This window comes from Pteropus vampyrus, unplaced genomic scaffold (assembly GCF_000151845.1).
Source record: "Pteropus vampyrus isolate Shadow unplaced genomic scaffold, Pvam_2.0 Scaffold238, whole genome shotgun sequence".
NCBI classification, from domain to species: domain Eukaryota; kingdom Metazoa; phylum Chordata; class Mammalia; order Chiroptera; family Pteropodidae; genus Pteropus; species Pteropus vampyrus.
The window spans coordinates 159623-175786 of NW_011889019.1; the positions used below are offsets into that span (position 1 = coordinate 159623).

Sequence of the window (16164 nt, forward strand, 5' to 3'; positions counted from 1 at the left end):
CAAAACAAAAACAAACTTAGCCATAGAGTCTGTTTAGGAATTATCACTGTTGTACTCTTACGTTTTCTATTTGCCTGACTTAAATTACAACCTGCAAGTAGATGAAACCCTGATTCACCTCTCACGTCATCTTCAACTCCATGTATTTCTCGTGGTCTGTGAGATCATCCAAAAAGCCAGATGAGGTGAGCCCTGAACTCATTCTTTCTCTAAGCCTTGCATTCCTGTTGGGTAGCCCTTACCTTTTGGAACGCCAGGCCTAGGGGTCACCCTCAGCCCTGGTCTCCCATTCCTCATCAAGTCTGTCATTAATTCACGCCAACCCTCCTTCTCCCTCCGCCCCTCCCTCCACAACCCCTCTCAGGTCTGACCTCTAGTTCCTACAGGCACAAAGCTTCCTTTGACTTCTCTTCACTCTAATCTACTGTCACTCAGGAGCACAAATAACATTCCTCAAATACTTCCATCACATCACTTCCTTGCTTTGAAGTTGGCTGAGTCTCTCAACTGTCCCTCAGATCAAATCTCAGTTCCTGAAGTGGGTTAAGACCTTTGGGTAATTTCTCTCCACTCATACCTAACTGCCTTTATCTCTTATTACACTTCTCCTGTTCCCATCAGGCAAGTCTATTTGCTACACTTTGTCTAAATCCTTCTCTGTTTGGAATTTCTTCATCTTCAATTCCAACAAGAAGTTCACCTTTACTTACAATATTTATTTGCACATCTTTCTTCCTCACAATTAAAAGTAGTTATTTTAACTTTTTTTTTTTTTTTTTTAAGGTAGGGGAGAGAAATCATGTGAGCAAGCTGTTTACAGCTGCCAATATAATTCTGATTCCAACTGTGAGTAGCTCCAACTTCTTCAACTGCTATGATTTTCTGGTCTAAAAAAACATGATGAAAATTAAATTATACACTTCCTCTTCTATATTAGAGGGCATAGCCATAGTAAAAGAGAAAAATGGGAGACTCTAAGTGAAGGGAAAAAAAGATATTGAGAAATTTCATTGAGCTTATTTTTAGATCCTAATCTCTCAGACATATGCCCCATATGACTAGCTTCTCAAGCTGCAGTCTTATAGGGATCTTCTTAAGGGCCATGAATTCTCCACAGGAATTTTTAATCTTTGCATATTCATGTTAACATTTCCATCTACCTGTCTACACACATACATATTAGAGGTCGACTGAATGACTCTCTTATAACCAATGCCACACAATTTCAATGCCTACATTTGTGTCTGTCTGTGACCAGAGAGCATAATTTAATAGCTGTAGGGAAATAAGAATGGATGTGAGGTTAATGATAAATGACAAGTTCACGAGAGAATGCCAAATGATCAAAATTGTAACAAACATCTCACAGCGATTCCATTAAAAGTGGCCATCCCATGACAGCCACCTATCTATAGAGCTGTGTGAACTTTAAAAAATTTATACCAAAATAGCACCATATTCACACTTTGAGTGGCAACACAGTTTAGGCGAAAATTGATATGACCTTCAATTAACTTAATAAAGTTGTGTGGTTTACTATTTAATTTATGAATTGGCTTAGGTCTATATTGGGGGTTGGTGATATTTCTTTTTCATTAAAAGGAATCCATACATACATTACTCAAAGTTGAGAAACACTGATTTCATTGATTTCTTAATACATACTACGTGAGTCATCATTGCTTATACAAAGCATCATCTCCCTCTTTTTCTTCCTCGATCTCTCTGAGGCAAAATCCATCAATCTCCTGGCTCCCACGGCATCATCTTACTACAACAGAGATAACAATTCCAAGAGTTCTTCTTCTGCTGGACTACCAGCTTCTCAAGGGCATAGTCTGAGTTTTGTTTCTGTCTCTCTATTGGGTCCTGCAAAGAGTTAGTGGTCAAAATCTACTGAACAAGACTGAAGTATGTCTATACAGCCCGGTGCACGTGGGATTTGTTAGCGTCTATTTTCTTATATCCATCAGTCAACATCTAGGACAGTGACTTTCAAAGCATGGTGCCTAAACTGGTATCATCTACTTCATCTGGGAACTGGTTAGAAACACACATTCTCAGGCCCCATCCCAGAATCAGAATCTTTGTGGATGGAGCCCTGCAATCTGTATTTTAATAAGCCCCTAGGGGATTCTGATACACTCAAGTTTGAAAAGCACTGCTCCAGAAGGGAGGCAGGGCAGGTTAGGCAGAGTTTGCCTGCCTCTGTCCATGGTTAATCTGCCCCAGTCGCATTTTCATTTGCACGCATTGTCTATACATGTGAGTATGTCGCCCTAGGGTGCCTTTGCATGATCCCATCTTCTCCATCACTTGCAAGCAGGAAGACCTATGAATGAGGATCACCCATCACTGGAACCTTCAGAACAGGGTGGTTTTGAGAAGGAACTGGTATGCTGAGGGCTGAGGGGCTGTCCTTCCCTTGCAACTGGTTAACACCTGTAAACTTCGGCCTCTTCTTTATTACATTTTCTTTTTTTCCATCACTTCAGAGTCTCCGTCTTCTCTCTACCTTCCCTTCATTTAATCTGGTTCCTTCTTTTCTCTACCTCTTCTTCCCAGATACCTTCTATTTCTTTAAGAAAAATTTTTGATGACTAGTGTTGTCTCTGTCATTCAAAAGATAGAAAAATATTAATCTACGATTATATTGAAAGACTATAAAACTGTATATACTTTGAGTGTCACTTGTTTCCATCCCCTCTGCCCTACCCCCTGCCCCCAAGCTTCAGACACACACATTTTCCCTAAAAGAGCTAATCTTCAGCAGGGAAGGGCTACTTAAGGGTTACGTGGCAAAATAAACTCTGACGCAAGATTTAGCCCTTGGCCAGCACAAGGATTTCAACATGTTGGACTTAGTGCAAGAGGCCAAGGCCTGAACAAAATTACTTCAAAGGCTTGTGCTGCTTAGTTTATTTTATAACATTAAGTTTTGCAATCTTAGCTGAGAAACGTCAAAATGGAGGTAACAAATGAAATGTCTCTCAGAGAGCTCCCTTACCCTCCACGAGCTTATCCTAACTGCAAAATTCTGGGTTTCAAAACTCTTCAGTAAGGTTTCAGCACTACTGTATACCTTATTCAATTAATTCATTGTAGAACACTGAGCAGCATTATTGTTCTCTGATAGTTCAACATTAATGTCACTAAATTTGAGGGTCGGTGTAAATAACGCATTGTAGCTAACTTTTGTAAGATAAGTTCCACTAAACCATCTCTTCAAAGAAGAATCTTGTCATTGCCCACACCATAGCTACTAACGCAAATGGACTAAGGTATAAGGTTTCCAGGCAGAATGCGCAGGCAACACAGTATCATGATAAAATGCAGGACGCAGAGAACTGGACTCATGAAGGCAGCCGATGCTCTAAGGCATGCATAGGGAGGGGTGTGCGCCAGCAGATCCCGGTCCCACAGCCAGGCATGCTTGAACATACAGAGCACAGGGCATGATGGGAATCATGTCCACTGACCAGCCACAGAAGAGCCAAAGCAAGCCTAAGGGAAGCCAAGATGAAAGATGCTGTTTGGAGAACTAATTTAGCCTACAATGGCAATGCTAGTGGGGAGGCAAATATTGCTTTGGGTCAAGCAGCAGATCGAGGCAACTAAAACAGACCTCTGACCCAGATTTCCTTTTTGCTGTATCGTCTATATTGAGGAGGTCCCCAAAGCGCTCATTAGTGATAAACTGATGGTGCGTTGGAATGACGCCGGTGTGGCGTCGAGCTGCAATATCGGCCTCTTCTTGCTCGCGCTTAAGTCGTCTCTGGTCCGCTAAAAGTTTCTGCCGTGAAATTGCATAAAATGGGCAGTGAATCATCTGGTCCAAGGTATTGGAAAAATGTCAACAAAAACAACTAAGGAAGAAGGTACTGGATCGACGGGGAGGAAACTGTAGGGTCAGGTGTTGGAAGGGCTTTATGGCCACAGCTCCCATGTTCCCCGTGACCACTCCTCTGTGGGAAGGACATGGCACTACACAGGAGAAACCTGAAGGACATTGGGACACAGGGAAGGATGAGTTCCATACCGTCATACTGTCTGCAGACTATCCCCTGGCTCAGCCCAGAGCCTCCTACCTCCTGATACAAGGGCAGCAAAGGCCACATGACCCAGTGTGGTTCATCCAGAGCATCCACGAGCATGCTGGGCTGACAGCAAGGGGGCTAGAAGTGCAGTCCTTACCTCTCTCAGGCAGTGGTAAGTTCCCACAGTGTGTTCCCATGGTGGGACCACGGCTGGCTGATTCTTCTGCCTGACTCAGGCCTGCTAAACCTGCTACGGGTTCTTGGGGGGGTCTACGGCATTTTTATGCTTCCAATGTCTGTTATTCCACTGTGCTCGACAGAATGGAGCTGCCCATTTCAGAAAATGCAGCATCCCCTTCTCCTAGGCCAGCCAATTCTTCCTCTGGGCACAGTTGGTGGGAGGCCTTAGCACATGCACCAAAGGCTACGTACGTGACCAGCACGGAACACCAGTTACTTTCTCACTGTACTTTTTTTTACTTAACTATTTCTTCATTAGGTAAAATAAAGTTGAGTTTAAGGGAATGATGTCAATATAAATATAGAACTAGATAAAGTAAGAATAATGGTAATAGGGGTTTAAAGAAATATTCTATCCTACATTAAGGATATAGTCATCTATTTCTATTTTTAAAGCCTTTTAAATAATTAAGCAATGTGTCATTTTACCAAATGTCCTCATTGCCTATTGAAATGACCCTCTGAAACAGAATTTTAATGTGTTTTCTTATTCCATACCATATATATATTCTTGGGATTAACATTCCTTGTAGGAAAGCATTAATTAGAACTGATAATTGTTAGCTTTCTCGATAAAACATTAGTCCTCTTCCATCAAGCAATTAAATGCCTCAAGCCACTCCTAGCCCCAAAGGATGGTGGGCCCAATTTTTCTATTTTTCTTCAGGGTCTACAAGTAATAAAGTAATAATTTACCAAGTGGCTGTAGGATTTCCAATGCTCAAGTAAATTGTTGTAAAGATTGAGAAAATACATGAGAAAGTGCTTTGCAAAGCACAGCAGAGCCCTGGGTTCTAGCTCTGCATCTTCTGTAAGTTAATGTGGTATGTGGCTTTGGGCAAGCCACTACCCTGTTGTAGTCCCTTCCTGGATAAAACAAGGGTATTGACTAGATTGCCACTGATGTCCCTTCCAGGACTGGCATGACCCCATTTTCTGAAATCCCATTATCGTCAATGTTAACAGTAAAGCAATTTGCATCGAAAAATGCCAGGACTGGCACTCCGTTACCTGGGAAATGTGTCTTCTCTGTGGCAACGAGAATTAATTGATGCCTGAGGATGCCATATCCATGGTGCTCTGGCCAAGGTTACATAAAATCAATGAAAGTGGACAGGAAATGGAGCGACGCTCCCAAACCAGTGCTTGAATCTGACCTCAGTAAATCTATCATTCCCATAGCTTAACCACATAAGCCAAAACCGTGGATAAAGACACAAAGTTTTTAAGAATCTTTGAGCCAGGGTTATTCAGGAAACAAGCTGCTCACCTTTTGGATGTACATCCTAACGTATTAATTCTAAAACAACTAGGTAACCTCTGATGTGGTAGGCAAGAATTCTATCACAAAACCTTCCATGTTGGGTACTAAGTTTATAGTAGTAAGGTAAAGTGTCATATTCTGTCACCATAGCAACCCAGGCCAACATAGGTGGGCATCTTGTACTTTCTTTATGGTGACTCAAATTGAATCTGTTCTGTGGCCTGATGAATACCCATTGTGAGTTTTCGCCTCATAATAACAAATAATTCTGTATATCGAATGCTTCCTCTTGTTTCTTCCAACAGACGCGTACAAGTACCTTACTGAATTCTGCCTGCATTATGCCTGGAGAGGGGGAGAGCCATGGCCTTTTTGTCTTTTGTCTCATCATTTGGCAGCAATGATCATTATCCAGCGCTCTTCAAAGTTGGCCTTACTCTAAATCCTTAAGGAAAATCTACCTAAAGTCTGAAACCACTCAACAAAAAGAACAACATAGAAAAAGGGCTTCAGATTTTATAGGGAAAAGAAAAAAGTGGCGGAGACATGAACAGCCTCCCCCTCCTGCCACCAGGTTCAAAGCAATTCTTCCACCTCTTCATTCATTACAGGAAAATGGGCATCAGAGCTTGTTTCTGTAGGACCCTTTCTCCTGGGAATGCGAAATCTAGAAAACATGCCTCCTAACAACACTTTATCACAACAGAAGCTTGTGATTTTGCCCATTCAGCTAACATGTAGAACGCGCTCTCCCTCAATCCCAAGGAACGCGTTCCCTTCCGAACCCTGTCAGTCACACCGCTGCCGTACAGACCTGTCAGTAGCTGCAAGAAAGGTCTGTATCCTGAAGTCCTTGGTGGGGGGTTTATCAATGTTTATTGGGGTGTCTCTCTTCTTCTGAGTTAAAGGCAACTTCTTCAAATTGTTTCGTAATATGTATCACGGTCATTATTATTTTTTAGTTTACTCTTTCTCCTACTGCATCCTTCCTGATTTGAACTATGCTTTGTGCCAGTAGAAGAGTGGGCAGTATTGGAGAAATATGTGGTGGATTTTCCTAGAGAATGATAAGGCAGGGGTTGGGGCAAGGCAAGAAGAGCAAAGAGCAATACAGGGAGGTCTGCCTCTTTCTGAACCTCCCGTAGGGCAGTCCTGGCTTGACGTGGCATTTGGCACTGAATGCCTTGGGGAAATCAGTCCTGCTTTTTGGAAAAGTGGACTATGAGCGGAGTGACTGAGCCAATGTCAATAAAAAGTCACTTCTGACAACGTCGGTCTTTGCTTCCAATCGCTAGGCCACGCCAGCTCTCCGACAGCTATCTAGAACGTTTACTTCCTCCATATTTTTATATGTGCAAAAGCTAAGACGCTTTAGAGATGGCACATACCTCTTTATCATCGTGACGTCTTCGAATAAATTCTTCTGTGGATTCCAAGTAATCAGCTGGTATAAAATGTCTTGGTGATTCTGAATCTTCAAAACAACAAAGTAGAATTAAAACAGGCAAAGATTTAGTGGCAGGCCAGACTGGGAAAAGATTTCACCTTTCATTCATTCTAAATGTCAAATTTTTATAATCATTGAGACCAATGGTCAATCATCAAATTCTAAAGATAAAAAAAAAAAACAACCCCTGCCCCCACCCGACTGCTCGAATTTACTTGCGAACTAGTGCAATACAAAGAATACTCATCAGAAGGCAAAAGGTGAGCAAAAAGAGACCTTCTCTGAAAAGTGTCCCTACTAAGAGGCGTGCAGGATCTTACAGGGACACACTGTACACTCACACGCACACACAGGGCCACTGAGAGAGGCTGCCTCTCAAAAAAACACGGGGTGAGTCGGGGTTGGTGCAAACTGCAAGGGTTCCAGGGTTCAAATGAACAAATTTCTCAGATGAGCTAAATGGCCAATTTTTCTTTCGAAATAGACTTTGGTGGTTAGTTTAAATGATATGGGGGCTTTGTTTTTAAAGAAGTGCAGCCACTATGAGCCATGATTAATAGCCAAGCAAAACAAACAGAAAACAAAGGACGGACCAGAAAATGAGCACCAAGGGCACATGGGAGGAGGGGACAGAGCAAGCAAAGTGGAGAGATGGGTGAGGTGAGACCGGGCAAATACACAAAATGCCACCTCCGAGGGACGGTCCCAGTTCACTTTGTGGATTGTTGTTCCTGTCCAGGCCGTGGTTTGAGTACGGCACAGAGATCCCATCATTAAAGGCCCTCGGGCAGGTCTCTGGGATCGAGGGTCTCTCCTGAGGGGGCTCTGAGCTCCGGCTCAGCCTCGCCATGGTGTGTCGAGAAGACAGGCGTCTGGGAACTGAGGGCTTCCCTCCAGGGTGGGGGTCATCCTGATGGGGCTGACTGGGGAGGTCTGGCCTCCGGCCCACTGGGGGGCCCGAGAAGTCACCAGGGGAAGGCTGTCTGGGGTGGTGCTGGAGGGGCTTTTTCAACCGAAAAGGGAGGGGGCTCATTAAGTAGATGTTCCTGAGGAGCGTGTTCTTGTCCCCTCTGGAATCGGGGCGCCAGTCAGGCTGTCTGGAGGTCTGCAGCTGCTCGTGCTTCCGGATGGTGGTGAAGCGGGTGTACGAGGCCGGGCAGGTGCCCTTGCACTTGTTGAGGCGATGTTTGGGGAAGTCTCCATGAAAACTGCCACTGCTGCCCTCTCTGCTGTCACTGGAGATGTTTGAGCAGTGGTCGAGCTCGTCAGAGCAAGTGGAGAGGGGCTCAGAAGGCGCGAGGCCCCTGAAGCCCAAGGTGGGGTCCACCATATTGCTACACGTCAGGGAGCCACAGACCCCCCCAGGGTTCAGCCCATCCACCTCCCTGGGCCGGAGCTTGGTTGACTCTAGGAGGGACTCGGCAGAGCGGGCTGAGGTCAGGCTGCTCCGGGACAGCACAGGTGTGGGGGACTTGCTGAGCCTGCCGGACAGGTCCAGGGACGGCATGGACCGGGACCGCTGAATCAGCTGCTCGAAAGCTGTGATGCGGGAGGAGACGGTGTGCTTGGGGATGTGCTCTGAGCCCTCCTGGCTGGGGCCCAGCTCACCCCTGGCCAAGGCCAGGCTACTCCTTTCAAAGTGGGAGGCAAGATCCCGCACGCTCGAGGAGGAGACGGAGCCTAGGAAGAGGCCGGCTCGGTTGATCTGGTGCATGTCCCGGTAAAGCATGGTGAACTGCATCCCAGCCTTTCTCGAGAGAGGGCAGGGCCTCCTGGCGCTGGTGCCATACTCCTGCAGGCTCATGGTGCTACTCGACTTGCTGTCGTAATCCCGCCGGGAGCGCATGAGCAGGTTCTCGATGCTCCCCCCAACCTGGAGGGGGAGGCCTCTCTTGGAATCATTCAAAGAAACCGAAACGCAAAGGTTTTCACAGCTCTGAGCCTTTTCCGACGGCAAGAGGACGTTCTTCTGTTCCTGCAAAAGAGCGCTGGGAGCAGAGAGCCTGGGTTTGAACTTGGAGGGAAGGATTTCCGAAATGCAGGCTTTTGCAGCGGACAGGGGTTTCTTGTGCTTACACACAGGGCCTAACACATTGCTAGTGTTAACCGTTCGGCTATGAACCGAAGATGAAGAAATCATGTGAGCATTCCCACCTTTACGATCCACTGGAAAGCATGCAGAATAAAATAAACAGACCCATTAGGTTAAAGCTGAAAGCTGCTAAAAAAGAAAAAAAAAAGAAAAAAAAAAGGAGAGGTAACATGCTCATTGGTCATATGGTTTTGTTTTTGTTTTTTTTTTTTAGTTTCCAGTCGTCCAGGAGCAAAATAATCTGTGCTGCAAAGCAGGTGCAGAGATGCAACGGAAAAACGGCCGCCTTGCCAGAGTGAGGAAAGGCTGAAACGCTCAGCTCATTTCTAAGAAAAAGGAATCAGAACAACAAAATAGAGAGAGAGATGCTTCAGGGAGAACAAGGTTGAGGTTCAAATGAAGGGAAATTATTAATACAGAAAGAAAAATGGCCGGTGAGAAACCAGGGGAGGGGACATAAGAAGGCTCAAAGGCCTAGAAATGGACCTGAACAAGGCAAAACTTATCTCAGTAGCTGGAGGTTCACCTCCTGCCAACACCCCAATAATAGTGTGGACAAGCGAGAGACACCCCAATAAGGGTGTGGACGGGCGAGAGGCCTGTGGGCTTCACTCCGTTACCTTTAGTGGAGGCCGAGCTGGAGGGTCTCTTGAGCCCACTGAGGCCCTGGAGAGGGATGTCTCCACCTTCCAAGACGCTTTTATAAATCTGCCTCTCATTCTCCAAGCTACCGAGGTCCCCAGGAGCTCCATCTGACTCCCTCTTCACTGCGTGGAAGTTGGAAGAATATATACTAAGAACAATGTAATTGTAAAAGAAAAAAAGAGGGGGGGAAGAATAGGAGTTAGTATTTTTAACATTTTTCTAAAAGGCACATTTCCAATGGAGGACAAGAAACACATGTTCTGGCATCCTAATCAAGCACATCCTTATTTAGACATGGACTTCTACAGACAAGGCAGGCCCACGGCTGCCCCTGAACACTCAAGAATCATGTCCCAAAGTCCTCTGAGATGGCTGCATTTATGCTTTAAAAGAATAACTGAGAAACACTGATGGGGGAGGGAGGGCAGGAGACAAGGCCAGGACAGGGGAGGAGCGGGGGAAGGGATGAGAGGAAGGCACAGGGAAAGGCAGAGGGGGCTGGGGGCACAGCACACAAAACGAGCCAGTTGAGAACATGGGTGGAGCCTCTGACATGTCACTGGCCAGTGCTGGCAACTTCAAGTCTACCACTTGGATTACTTTTCTGGATTATTCTTCACATGCGTTTTGGCAGATGGAGCACTGAAATCAACCATGAAAGGAGGAGGCCCAGCTGTCCTGGCTCTTCAGGAAAATCAGTCACCAGGTGAAACTGAAACTTGGGACTCCCTTTGATTTTATTATCCCAACCACCTTCTGCACGCACTTCTTTCAAAATTTGTATCCAGAACCTCATGACACATATTATGAGTATCAACTGTTAATCATTTGTATCCTTCGCTTATTTTCATCTTGTTGAAATCTTAGGTATTTTTGCAAGTTACCACAAATCCTTTTTAGAAAGAGGTGGGCACATAACAAATTAAGAGCACTTACTCACTGAACATCTCCCTCCCCCTAAACCCCAGTTTTCTATGCCCTCACCCACTGACACACTGATATGTGGACACGAACATGCACACACTCACTCACTCACTCAGACAACTGAATGACTGACTCCTTTCCCACAGAAGTACTCAGGCTTCTGCTAGGCTGCTTCTCAATCCTTCTCAGTTCAGTTTCCTGGTATCAAAGTGGATTTCTCAGCTCTGAGGATATAAATAGCTTGGCATCCTAATCAAGATGTGAAATTTCTTCATCCTCATAATTTATTATGAATATTATCAAATTTATAGAAAAGCTTAAGGAACTGTAATAGTGAACACCTGTATATCCCACCCCCACCCTAAGTCTACAAGGAACATAGGCTGCATTTGCTTTATTACATCTGTCCATCTCTTTCCCTCTACCCATTAATCTGATGGAATTGTTTTTACATTACACGCAGCCCCTGAGCCTTCAGTCACAGATAATGATGGCAACAGCAACCCCATACACCACCTGGTGAGATGTCCTACGTGGGAGGCACCATGCTAAGTGCCCAATGATCGTTCTCTCTTTAATCCTCACAAACAATCCTACTTTTTCCATTTTCATATGAGGAGACAAGGCACTGAGAGATTCGGGCACTTGTCAGAGCAGGCACGGTTTAGTGGAATCGCAGAGCTGGAACGTGAGCCATGTCATGGAGTACCATGCAGAGAATACTCTCAGGCACCTTTATATACATAACATTTCCCTATGACTGAGGGGGCAGTGCCTTCCAAGGGCCCAAGCTTGAGCACCAAAGGAAGCAGGGGGCTTAAGGATGCTCGAGCTCCACCACCAAGTGCCATGAATGCATGCCTGGGGCAAGCAGCTCCAGAATGCAGGGCTCAGAAACAGGCAGTGTCTCCACCTCAGAGTAGTTAGGTTCCCCTGAACAATACCGCTGCTTTTAGCACTGCTAACACCCCTCACAGGAGCCACCTTACCACGTGCCCACCACTTATTCTAAGGGCTTTATGTGCTCAATTTCAGGGGCCTGCCGGGCAGTCGGTGATTCCCTCAGGTCCCTTCTTCTCCCTTCAGACCTAGGTCAGAGGATCAAATGCTTTTCCCCTTTCCTCAGCTGAAACAGAGGATCATTACTGGTAATCTAAGAGAAAAGAAAACCAACCCTCAAAGCTGAGAACATAAAAGCATAAAAGCAAGTAAATGAAGTGAGTCTACAGAGCAGCCTCTGCAGCATGTGTCTCAGAGAGGAAAAACCTCCGGGAGGGGTAGGACGGGGTGGTCTCTCTCCCCCCGGGCCAGGCCCTTATTTGTAGGAGCCCACTTGACGGTAGGGTCCATGAGTAGGCTCAGTAAATATTTGTTGAATGAATAAGAAGTCGCATTTTCTGAAAGCAAAATCGGCACACATGATCTGATGAAGGGTATGTTTTGGTTTGTGCAATTATGTATTTAGATACTCTTCCACAAGTATATGAATTACATCACGTTTACTTAAGGTTCCTAGCTCCTGACATCAGTGACTATGGAGTGAGTCATCAAAATGATGGAAAAAGTAAGACTACAGGGGATAGGCTGGCTGTCCTTCCTGGCGTCCCTGCCTCTGCCTGGAGGTGTCCACTCCCACCCCTAGAGACAAAGAGGCTTGGGGCTCTGCCTAAGGACAAGACTGCCACTCACGCAGCTGCCTCCAGTCCTGACTGGTAAAAGCCATCAACTCTAGCTAGAGGGCAGGAGTACCCCTAATGGTAACTTGCAAGGTTGTTGGCACTATATGCCACTTTAAATAAATCTAAGCTCATCTAAACCGGCTTTCGCTTTGAATTTCCTAATTAAAAATAAATCTGCCTCTTTTCTAAACTTCCCTTTCGCAGTCTGCCATCTTATTTTTGGCTGTATTTTTTTTTATTTTGTCCTTCAGTTTAAACCCATGTTTCCCCTTTTTGTTCACCCAATTGCAGAAAGATCCATGTTGGGATGTCCTGTAGCCTTGCCAACAGCTGTGGTGACTCAGGCCCGTCTTGTGAGGAGAGTCTCTCTATCTCTCTAGAGCCCTGCTTGTCCTGTTCTGGGGCTACCAGACCTCCCCTCAGCATTGAGTGACTCTGACAGTGGCTTTTATCCTGCTGTCTTTTGAGCAGCCTTGGTCAGCACTTCCAACTCTATCTCTCTAGCTCCTAACTGCATACAGTCAAGACTCTCGGCTATAAAACTGGCCGCCTGACTTTGGACCTCCTTTACCTCGCCGGTTTTCAGAACTCACCCACCCAAAAAGTGGGGACCAGACACCCCACTTTTTGGCTTTATTCCACCCATTATCACCACTTTTTCCTGCTTCTCCACCAGAATGACAAATCAGCACTCAGGAAATCCCTCAGAATGGATTTGCTTGGGCCAATTGTTTTCTTTCTGATACCAAAGCCAACACGCTTTTTCCAGATGTGTAAGTTTTTGCACATTGTTTAAAAACAAAATCTAAAAGCTCTAGAACAGAGTTTTAAAATGTATCCTCTCTGTGGGATCACCTAACGTTGGAAAGACAGATATTGTTTGTCCATTGTACCGAAGGGGAAACTGAGGACCAGAGTGTTGAAGGCATTTGGCATAGGTCACAGAGTTGTTGAGTCTTTGCTGTGTTCAAATAGACCAGAGAAAATGAGAAAAGTGCTCTCAGGCTAATTGAGGAAGATCCAAGTTACCGAATATTTAACAAAACAAATCAAGTCCAAAAGCTCAGCTCTCAGCAGCCTAGGTTGAGTCAGTTTTCGGTTAAGAAAAAGCAAGCCAGGAGAAGACAGTTAAAAGAGCTTATCCTCGAGCTAAGATGCAGAGCTGCTGCTGAGTTTCATGGGGATTCAACAAAAACACACTCAAAGAATAAAGTGAGAGCGCAGAACAATCATTTTAGGGCCAACTGTTTCCAATGGTGCTAACTGGTGGGCTCTGAAGGAGGTGAGCAGTCCTGGCAGCTGTGATTCTAGCCTGACTCCAACAAGTGGATCAGCTGAGGCAAACCCACTCATTTTAAACCCTTGGAAACAATCTGTTTCTCTTTGCCTCAATTTCTTTCATCTGCAAAACTATTAGGCGTGGTAAGACTGTCCAAAAAATCCACCTTCAGATCTATTATCTATATAGGCCTTTCTTTTGAGCTCCACACACACACACACACACACTCAGCTGCCTTCTAGACAGCCCCACCTAGGTGTTCCTCAGGCATCTTAAACCCGCCACATCTCAAACCAAACCCAGAATCTGGTCCTCCACCTCCCATCACCCAGGCCAGGAAGCCCACAGAATCAACCCTCTTCTCCATCTTGTTCCCCAAACCTAATCAGTCACTAAGTCCTACTTATATTCCCTTCCATGATACAGCTCATTACCTGCCTGGTCACCCACCACCTCACCACCTGCTCACCTACACCTCTGCAATAAGTATACCATCACTCCCCTAGTCTCAGCCCTTACTCCCTCCAACCATTTTTGCAAATCACTGTCAGTGATATTTCTATAGAAGTTCTCGTCATGTCATTCCACTGCTCATTTTTTTTTTTATGCAACAAGCACTTATCAAGCACCTACTACATGTCAATCACTCTCCCAGGTGGAGATTCAACAAGGACCAAAACAGACAAAAAAATTCCAGCCTCACAGAATTCACTGTTCAAAACCATTTGATGTTTTCAGGAAGAAACAAAAACTGTCTGGGGGGAGGGGGTCTAGCCAATCTGGAGACGGCAGTTTCATCTTACAGCCTTTTGTACAGATGAAAAAATTTACTTTTCCTATTTATAATGTTACTGTTTTTCACTTTTTATTTGCTGTTCTTCCTCTATAAAGCCTTCCTTTCCTCCTCCACAAAACAGACGCCCTCCTGGGTCTCATCACTGCATGTACCATACCGACTCTGACTGTTATTTACAAGCCAGTCTCTCCATTACACTGATTTTTTTTCCCTTGAGGGCAGGCAGTTTATTTGATTAATTATGCCTAGCACTGTTGTTCAATAAATATTAGCATAATAAACAATTCTATAAAATTAAATGCCTACGTGGACACAGATTTCTGACACATTTTAAAGCCCTGGGAAGTCTCTACTACTTCATATAGTTCTTCAGGTAACGAGAGGTAACTTGTGTTTTGATCTTAAGTTAGATTAAGGGGGAAAAGGTGTTTTCTCTGGTGTACCACCCCTTAGGAAAGAACGGCTTCTTCTTGAGTGTCACCTGCTGGCCAAATAGAGTAAAGTTCTTTGGTTGGGCAAAGAATGTATTAGTGCTAATCAATGCTGAAAGGCTAAGCAATAATGAAAAGAACGAGTAGTCTACACTGCTGATTTATAGATCTGATAACTCTACAGAAAATAAAATACAAAACTGGAACGCATTGTGATCGCAACTATAAAAATATATCTTTTTTAGAGAGGAAGGATAGTATTGTATTAGGATACTGAGCCAATGGGTGAATTTCTTCTTCTCTCTTCCCAGGTTCTTTTAATATTGTGATATGTAATTAGCTAAATTAATCATATTTAAAACTGCAGACTGTCCAAGATAGGAAAGCGGATTTAACACAACACCATCACTTCTCCATTGACCACAAAGTTTTTGAACTTGGACCATCTGTGACTCCTCTTCAGTCCTTGGGTTGAGCCACAAGCTGCCTGCCTTGATGCTGAGTGAGTTGGAGTCTAGTTAATTAAGATTTATGGATGCATTCACTTATTCAGCAAACAGTTATTGAGCATTTTCCTATGTGTCAGGCCCTGTACTTAGGATGGCTCCTCACCAATTCCACATATGGGAAAACCTTACTCATTTGAACAAACTGGGAGAACACCAAGCCTGAATTACTGAAAAAAATCCCCAAATAGTAGAATAGCAAGAGGGAAAAAACTCATCTATCACTGCCAAGTATTTCACGAGAGCCAGGCGAGGGCTGAAAAGCAGAGGTCTTTGGAGACCCACTTTGATGATATAAGTATGAGTGTTTGGTAAATTAACCCATCAGCTATCTTTATATGTACAAATATACAGTGATAGCAATTTGCTCTTTTAAGCAGTTTGCATTAGTCCTCTTTAAACCTGCTAACACAATATTATGAATAGTTGCTTAAATTGTCTTTTTAATCACTCGAAAACAGTAAATCATAACACACTTTCTGTTAATTTAGCATCCGATTTTGAATCAGTATGGTGCAGAGCAGAGTTTGCTGCCAACACCAGTCCCCTGGCCTAGAACTTCACTGCTCCTACCCTGGCTGTAGCTCTGCCAGCCGTGAAGCCTTGGACATTACACTGCCTCTATATGCTTGTTTCCCCACCTGTAAAATGGGGTTTAAAAATAATGCCTGAACTTGGAATGCTGAGAGGACCAAATGAGGTTAAGTACATAAGATGCTAAGCATAGGACCTGGAACATGGCAAATGCTCAATAAATTGTTAAAGTTATCACTTCATTCAAGACCTGTACACCTAACTCTGACAGCCCATGAGCACTGCTTTCT

At 44.5% G+C, this 16164-nt stretch overlaps 1 protein-coding gene across 12 annotated transcripts in view; it reads right to left on the reverse strand.

Annotated features, from left to right (window-relative positions):
* SORBS1 (sorbin and SH3 domain containing 1) overlaps positions 1 to 16164 on the reverse strand; it is a 222361-nt gene that overhangs the window by 28226 nt on the left and 177971 nt on the right. For 9 of the 12 annotated variants that reach the window (XM_023519823.1, XM_023519828.1, XM_023519830.1 and 6 more), the window contains 3 exons: positions 9701 to 9873; positions 6930 to 7015; positions 3626 to 3793 (listed from right to left, as the gene is read on the reverse strand). In XM_023519823.1, coding sequence (XP_023375591.1) covers positions 3626 to 3793; positions 6930 to 7015; positions 9701 to 9873 — 427 coding nt within the window. The remainder of the gene's footprint in view (positions 1 to 3625; positions 3794 to 6929; positions 7016 to 9700; positions 9874 to 16164) is intronic. The other 3 variants (XM_023519829.1, XM_023519826.1, XM_023519825.1) reach the window with 1 other exon arrangement.